Here is an 8785-nt window from a genome sequence, read left to right on the forward strand (position 1 = left end):
AAATGAAGGGAGATTCCATTGAGACCTCCCCCAAACAGTCCCTAAAACAAACATTTGCCAATAGCATTCAAGTTCGAGAAAGTATCTAAAGGACGAAAAATGCCTGCCCTGGAGCTGTTAAATTCTGAGTCTGGGTGCCTCCCAGCTACTTGGAAGCACGGGGAGTGTGAGGCTCCAACCTGCGCAGGGGGAGGGACAGCTGGGCAGAACCGGCCCCAGGAAGGGCTGACAATGAGTTTCGACTTTAGCCACGTGGTGATGAGAACACACAGGAGAGGCTTTTTAATGGGAAAAGGGACAGGAATCTGTTGAGTTTGTGGTGATCGGGCCCTTCCCCAAAATGGAGACACACTGGGAGACTGTGGCCAAGAAGCGTAGCCAGGAAAAAAGGTGAACACGGAATCTGAGAGCACAGCAGACGCAGTCTTGCAGGCCGTAAGGACTGGCTGCCTGGTGCTGGAGGTAGGAGGATGTCCCGCTTTCACAAGAAACGAGGGTTTTGGGTTTTTAATGAGGATCCTATTATACGGATTCTCATACTTAATTAGCATCAGAATTACTGGGAGGAAGCTGGTTAAAAATGCAAATTCCAGAAACTCCCCCAGCCCAGATCGTGATTCAGTCAATCTAGAAAAGGACGCAAGCAAGCATTTCCCCCTTCCCAAGCATCTGCCCCCCCTTAAGGCTAAATTGTTAAAGCGGGTATGTGGGGGCGGGGTGTTGTTATCCCAACGGTAGATAAAGTGTTGGGACAAGGGAGGATAATGCCGAGACAAAGGGGAAAGCTTTTTCTCCTCTTAAACAAAACACAAGATGCAATCAAAACTGGATTTTTCAGGTTTTGTGCTTATAGCTATGAATCACACAAAGACGAGATGCTTCTACCAGAAAGCAGCTCAACAAACAACACAGAAAGAGTGGGAGCTCGGAGGATGGGAGGAAGGCTCAGGAAATCGGGGAGGGAGGTTCGCCAGAGGCCACAGGCTCAACACTGCAGAAGTGCTTGCTGGCCAAGCCCTCTGCTCCTAGCCGAGCCCAGGGCAAACCTTGGAGGAAGGTAAGGCCCACCGTCCCTGTAGCCCACCGTCCCTGTAACAGGACTCCTGATTTACGCATAACGGAGACTTCAAAAAGAACCAGGGAAATTCTGCTGATGATCTGTCATCTGCATGGCAGCATCGGCTCTGCTAGAACTTACGCCGGGGGTTCTCTGCGCCAGCACTACCGACATCTTCGGCTGTCAGCACTGTGGGGGGCCTGTCCTGCGCAATGGAGGGGCTGAGCAAGCACCCCTGACCTACAAAATGCTAGTAGCATCTCCCCACTTATGATAACCAAAAATGTCACCAGATACTGCCAAGTGTCCCCAGGAAGAGGGAGGGAGACAGGGTGGTTGAGAATGAGTGCCTTAAACTAAGAGGCTTCGGCAGTCGTGGAATTAACAAAGGCCTTGGAATCAAACAGACAAAGCTTTGAATCTCAGCTACCCCATTTATAAGGTGAAAAGCTTCAATGGGCCTATTTATTCATCTTTAAAATGGGGATAACAGGACCTACCACAGGGTTGTTGTGAGGATTACGTAAAATAACGTGTAATGCGCTTAGGGCAATGCCTAGCCCAGGAGGCAACTAATAAATACCGGCTTTTATGTTTTCAAAGAGATGTCTGTCTTGAAGAGGAACCAGGGACATTAGCTTACAGCTCTGGCCTAGAGTGGAAACCTACCCTGCCTGAAAGAAACAATACACAGAATCCCAACTCTCCCTTCCCTCTCCACGTAGGGGGTCTGAACCAGGGGTCCATGGACTCCCCAGGGGCCAGCGGATACAATGGGGGGGGGGCTGTGAACTCAGATGGGAAAAAAATACACATACTTATCTTCACGAACTGAAACTTAACATTTTCTTCAGTTATGCTTGTAAAAGCACACACAGACCGTGGTGGCTATCGTCACCAATAAAATCACAGCTCTTTCTTACACCATTGCTGAAATATCATTTTATCAGTTCTACTTCAAAGTTATGGAAGTTATTAGGCCTGATGCTAGATCATGTTATTTCATGTGCTACTGAAGAAGCACATGTTACTCTGTTACATATTTGGGATTTTCTTTTATCTTGCATATTGTATTTTCAAGTAACTGCGTTACTTTATGCATTTAAAATTCTTACTCTGACGGGCACCTGGGTGGCTCAGTCTGTTAAGCATCGACGTGATTTTGGCTCGTCATGTTCTCGGAGTTCTGAGATGGAGCCCCCCCTTCCCACTCATGTGTGGGGCATGGAGCCTGCTTAAAATTCTCACTCTTCTCTCCCAACTCCACTCCAAAAAAAAAAAAAAAAAAAAAAAAAACAACCCCAAAATTCTTACTCTGAGGCTCCACAGTCTTCCTTGATAAGGGTCAAAAGCACAAATTAAGAACCCCTATCCTGAATCTTTCTGGTTAAGCCCAATTCCCAAGCAGCCTTCTGTTAATTTATTGAACAAGATCTTTGTTATAAAACTACTTTCTGAATTGGAGTAACACAAGTCACTTTCCCTACATCAACTATAGATCGGCAGTCTACAACCGGAAAGTAACAGGATCAGGCAGGTTTCCTCACTCAAGACCAGTAAATGTGTGTGCCTTGTTTTCCCCTAGGGGACTGGAACTAGCTTTCCATCTTGACCATAATATCAGGTCCATTTTAACCAGCACTTATGAAATATCTATGATGGGCCAGAACTGTGTCCAGGATGCAGACACTGGAGGTCGGCCTTCGAAGATACTCCCAGCCCAGGGGAAGAAGTGAGACACGGAGAGGAGGACTGCTAGACCTTTTGAGGGCTGACTGGCCAGAGACTGTTTGGTCTAACAGGGCCAGCAGAGGCTGTGAGTCCACACTCCCCACTGGACTAGGCCCTAGCCCACTTGCTGTCCAGCTTATATGAGCGGGAACAAGTTATGTGTCCTCCACCAACCCAGAGAAACTCAAACCATCCAAACATGGAACATGTGTATTCTTGTTAGCCTCGGCTGAGAAATCACTGTTTTCCGGGTTCAAGAGTCCTCAGAATCTAATTCTTCACTTACAAGATGACCAAGGATGAGGCTTTGTTTTTTAGCAAAAATTAAAATTTCCTGAATTAGGTCATCAGCCCCAATACTGAACAGGCACCACCAGGATCAACCCATGCCCAGTGGCTTCTGAGTACTAGCGGGCTTGCACTGGTAAGTAAGTTATATGGAATCGCAACATAATAACATAGCTAAGTGGTTCAAGTTTAATTCCATTAAAATCACATCATGGAACTGGAGCATTAGGAAGGATTACTGACAAATGGGAAAAAGAACATGAATCCAGGCTCCACAGGCATTTGACTCACCCTTGAGTCACATCCAGTACTTAACATGCCAACACTAATGCCTTTTGACTCATTATTATCAATTAAAATAAATGTTTTTGGAGACCTCACACACAGGTGGTAGATTTCTCACCAAGTACCCCTAACTGAAAATTAGAACTTGTAAGATCCCAGTCTAGCCAGATTCCCTTATTTTCCAAGTGTAGACAGCTATCAACAGCAAGGGTGATATGTCTCCCCCAAACAAAGTTGTGGGGAAACACTGAATCAGAGTTCTCAAGGACCTGGGTGAATCAATGGTTAAGCATCTACCTTCAGCTCAGGTCGTGATCTCAGGGTCCTGGGATGGAGTCCCACCTCGGTCTCCCTGCTCAGCTGGGAGCTTGCTTCTTCTCCTCTCTCCCTCTGCTTCTACCCCTGCCCTGCTCGTGCTCTCTCGCTAATAAATAAAATCTTTTTTAAAAAATTATAGGTAAGGGCGCCTGGGTGGCTCAGTGGGTTAAAGCCTCTGCTTTTGACTTAGGTCATGATCCCAGGGTTCTGGGATCGAGCCCCCGCATTGGGCTCTCTGCTCAGCCGGGAGCCTGCTCCCCCACCCCTACCCCCCCCCCCGCCCTCTCTGCTTGCCTCTCTGCCTACTTGTGATCTCTGTCTGTCAAATAAATAAATAATCTTAAAAAAATTATACATAAAAAGAATCAGAGTTCTCTTACTCCCAAAACACTTTCGTAGGGACTCAAGAACAAAGATGAAATGTATACACACATCCCACTCATCCCCCTCCTGGGTATTGTTTCTTCTTAGAATGTTCTTCAGCTCGGCCATCAAATTTTTTTCATCTTTGGGCGCCTGGGTGGCTCAGTGGGTTAAGCCGCTGCCTTCGGCTCAGGTCATGATCTCAGGGTCCTGGGATCGAGTCCCACATCGGGCTCTCTGCTCAGCAGGGAGCCTGCTTCCCTCTCTCTCTCTGCCTGCCTCTCTGTCTACTTGTGATCTCTGTCAAATAAATAAATAAAATCTTTAAAAAAAATTTTTTTTCATCTTTAAGATTAACAGGCTGAAAGTAGCACCTGGGTGGCTCAGTCAGTTAAGTGCCTGCCTTGAGCAGGTCATGATGAGGTTGGGGGAGGGGTGTTCTGGGATCCAGACGAACAATGAGCCCCTTGCCCCTGCTCAGCGAGGAGTCTGCTTCTCCCTCTCCCCCCTCCCCTCTGCTCGTGATCTCTTGCTCACTCTCTCAAATAAATAAATAAAATCATTAAAAATGTTTTTAAAAAATTAACAGGCTGAAATTAAGGATAATTGGCTGGAAATGTTTTATTTTCTCCTTGCCCAATTAAATTATTTAGATGTCTACACCTTGCCAGCTTAGAACCTGCCAGTTTCTCCTGCTCCCCTCTGAACTGTGCATCTATGGTTCTCTCCCTCTCTAGCCACTGTTAGCCCCAAGTTCTCTTGCTTGGGGCACCTGGCAGCCTCAGTCTGGAGAGCCATGTGACCCTTGATCTCCACGTCCTGAGTTCAAGGCCTTCGCTGAGCACAGAGATTTAATTAAAAAAAATTAGGGGCACCTGGGTGACTCAGTCTGTTAAGTGGCTGCCTTCAGCTCAGATCATGATCCTGAGGTCCTGGGACAGAGCCCAGCGCTGGGCCCCTTGCTCAACGGGAAGCCCGCTTCTCCCTCTCCCTGGGCGCTTGTGTGCGCTTTCTCAAATAAACAAATCTTTCTTAAAACTTTAAAAAAAAAATAAAGTTCTCTCACTTTTTCTTCATAAAGTGAAAGTTCCCCCGCACTTTTACAACGGAACACAGAAGCCCATTGTGAGCCGTCATTTCAACATACCACACTTGAATTAAGCAGAAAGCTGTTTAAGGCTTCAGGCACCAGCAGCTTCCAGCCTTATCCTGAGATTACCCTCCTCAGAGCCTAGAAAACCCATGTTCAGTAAGTACAGGTCAATGTTCACACATGCTTCCACCAAGGACACTTCCTAAACGCAGCTGGGTGACCCAGAACCACTTCAAGCCTCATCCTCCTCACCTCTAAATTCAGTATGCAAGAACCTTCACTAACCACTAATCCCTAAAGTTGGCAGGGTTAATTACTCAACAAAACCTGAGCCATCTCACACCCAACACTAGCTGCACGCCCCAATCACCATTTTATCTCTTGACTCTCCCAGTCATCTCCCTTCTCTCTATCCTCAACTAAGAAGTGTGGGAACTAAAAAATGCTTTGTTTTCTCAAAGTCACTTCCCAACCACCGAATACACTGCCATTACTTAAGAACCTTGTAGTATTTTAGGGCAAATCCCTTAAAATCAAGCCCTATGAAGTCTGCACTTTTTTTTTTTTTTTAAACCATCGTGAGGATAATACTCGGAAAGCTTGAGAGGTAAGGCCAAAGTCCCTTGCAGAGCCAATCAAGAAAGACAAGATGCAAACCTAGGTCTTGCTTCAAATCCCCCCAAATTTTTTGTTTGCTTAAATTAAATCTGCCTTCGGAGAGCCTTTAAGCTTGGGGGAGAAAATGCAAAATGAGTTTTCAGAACTTCAAGAAAGGAGAAGAGAAAGAGAGAAAGTGAAAAAGCCACGGTTTTAAGTGGGAACAGAAAAGGTTGCTCCATCCAATTCGAGGAAAACGGTGAAAAGACAAGATATGGATGAGATGCTTCATGTGGGATGTACGGGAAGCGCAGATTCAAGTCTGCAGTCCTTACAGGTTTAAAAGCCAGCAGAAAAAAAGACTGGCAGTCCTACCCCTCCCCCCGCCACGTTAAAACCCAGAGAAAAGCATGCAAAAATACCCTTCCCCTTCGTAATTCCTGCACACAGTTCCCACTTTCCAGCCCTCTGTTCTGGCCGGCTGGGTTCTGAGCCTCCGAGACTCGGAGAGTTATAGTTCCCGCGCCCAGACCTCAGCCCCCCTTCCATAATCTTCGTTTCCTTTCCCGTCCCCCGTCCCTTTCCGCGGGACCCGTCTCCTACGCAGTCGGCTAAGAATTCTGCAAGCGGCGGCGCGGTCCGGCCCCAGCCCTGGCTCCCACCAGGAGAGCCCCCGCCCCAGGGTGGAGGGAATTTACCCGCCTCCGAGTACAGGAAAAGGTCACGCGGGCGGCCCCGCGCGGCGCACGCCCCCCGCCCCTGCACCTCCGCCCTAAGTGGGGGCCCGCAGACGTGGGGGTGTTCCTCCCGGGCCGCGCGGCGCGAAGGGAACCCTTGCAGGGGCGGCCACGCCCGCACGGGACGCGCGGGTGGGCGACCCGGGCCTCGAAGGGCGGCGCCGCGGGAGCAGGGCTGTGGGGGAAGCGGCCCCTCCAGGCCCCGCGCTGCGGTGGGAACCGACCTCGGCGGGAGCTGGAGCGCGGCCCCCGCCCCGGCCGCCGGTGCACGCGGCCCCGCAGCGCGCTCGGCGCCGCAGCCGGAGAGCCTCCGGGGCCGCGCGGGCCGTCCGCATTGTTCGGCCCGCGGCGCGCGCCCCGCCCGGTCCCCGCTGGCCCCAGCCCGGCGGGCGGCGCGGGCGGCCGGGCAGGTGGCCGCCGCGCGCCCTCACCTTTGGCGCCGAGCTTGAAGTCGAGCGTGCTGTGCCGTGCTGCTGCCATAGTGAGGCGAGGCCCTGTGCCATGCCTGGGGGAGGCGGCCGCGGGAGACTGAGGGGCCGCACGGCGTGTCGGGCTGCGGCCGGCGGGGAGTGAGCCGCGCCAGGGAGGCCGAGGGTAGGAGGTGGGAGGGACCGCCGGGAGCGATCCGGGGCGCGGGGGCGGGGTCGGGCCCGCCTCCGGGAGGGAGGAAGCGAGGAAGCCCGCAGCCCCGAACTTAGAGCGCAGGGTGTGGGGCCTCGCTAATGTAATGGTGGAAACGTGGGCGCCGTGCTCCCCGGCGTGCGTCACCAATGGCCGCTCCCGCGCAGATGATCGGGCGGGCGCTCCCGCCATCCTTTAGGTCACCTTAGGTTTGAACAGTGCAGCACGACTTCCGGGGAGCCCACCCCTTACACATCCCCAGACCATCCCCCAAGCCGGGGCCCCTCTTATTTCCTGGCTAAGTCAAGAAAATCAAATGCTAGGATCCACCCCGTAGGCTAAAAGTACTGCCGCCTTTTCCTTAACTATTGAAATGCTACAGTTAAACCCATTAGGATTATTTCCATTATTATTAGCAAGGGTCGGCTTGTATTTGGGGACCAAATGAAAACCTCTTGGTCTTACTTACCTACGTTTGCAGGGAAAAATGGGAATGGTGGAGAAGCAAGTCAGAGGATAAGGCTGTTAATGCTGATTTGGGAAATTACAGATTCCAGAGTTGCTGGATGTCCCCTGTTCGAGGTGGTGAACCTTTCCCCTGTGGGCTTCTCTTTGACTTTGGCTTATGGCTGGTATTCAACACGATGTGGCAAAGGAGAGAACATCCGCGCGCCCTAAAGCCCTCCTTTATTCCACTGACAGTGGCACTAAGCAAATGGTTCCATCATGCCAGGAGTCTTCCGTGCGTCTCTCAGCGTCCGGAAGCTCCACAGGAATCACTGTAATGGCCAAACTTTAACTGCGTGAACTTCTGTACCCTCGTGAAAGAATAAAGAACCTAGGTATTGAACTCGCCTCTCCCAAGACCAGTCCCTAGTGGCTGTTTTTCGGAGTCTTTCACCTTTCTACAAGAACTGAACAATACAGCCCATCCTGTAAAGAACTGGATTGCCCTTTTCGCACCCGCTCTGTGTATGTTCCTTCCTGGGATCCCAGGGTTTCAATTTCTCCAGCTATTCTGTTATCTCAGGCGTGCGTCTAGCTACCTTAGATTGCAGCTCCTGCTTTCATCCTTGGACATTCTCCGGTACTCGCCACTCCTCTGATGTCCTGTCAGGGGGACACAGTTGTCCCTAGTCATGCTGCATGGACAGCAAAACTCCACAGGTCTCAAGTGTACCTCTTGTCACTGTCACGCAGTCGCAGGGCAGGCCTCTAGGGCATGTAACCTGCGCATTGGCACAGCGCCTCGAGCTCAGACAGGCCCTGAACTTGGTTTCTCCGCTCCTTCTTGAAATTCTTAACAATTTTTTTTTTTTTGAAATTCTTAACAATTCTGAACAAGGGACCCCCGGCTTTCCTTTTGCACTGAGCCTGCAAAATATGTAGCCTGGCCAGCTTAGCAGCTTGTGTCCTTAAGTGCGAGCAGCAGTGGCCAGTGAAGGTGTCTCCCCTTACTTCTGCAAGGTGGAAAATAGAAGGAGGTGAACTTCCTTAAGATGCTTTCTCATTAGCTAATCAGATTGCCATAAAAAAAAAAAAGTGGAGTTTAACACAAGTGGCTCATGACGTCAGCACAACATCAGGGATAAACAGGCCTGGAAATGGAGCCCACACTGTTGAGGTGCTTTTGGGAGTTATTTTAAAGATGTTTGCAGTGTTGGGCATTACTTACCAATGACAGAATCCTGGGAG

The 8785-nt window shown here is 50.2% G+C and overlaps 1 protein-coding gene across 1 annotated transcript in view; it reads right to left on the reverse strand.

The window, feature by feature from the left end:
* Window positions 1-7297, reverse strand: part of SMS (spermine synthase) — a 50795-nt gene extending 43498 nt beyond the window's left edge. The window contains exon 1 of the mRNA XM_047715797.1: window positions 6901-7297. Within this exon, the coding sequence (XP_047571753.1) occupies window positions 6901-7282 (382 nt within the window). The 5' untranslated portion in view covers window positions 7283-7297. The remainder of the gene's footprint in view (window positions 1-6900) is intronic.
* Window positions 7298-8785: the final 1488 nt, after the last annotated feature.

Source organism: Lutra lutra, chromosome X, assembly GCF_902655055.1.
Source record: "Lutra lutra chromosome X, mLutLut1.2, whole genome shotgun sequence".
Lineage (NCBI taxonomy): Eukaryota > Metazoa > Chordata > Mammalia > Carnivora > Mustelidae > Lutra > Lutra lutra.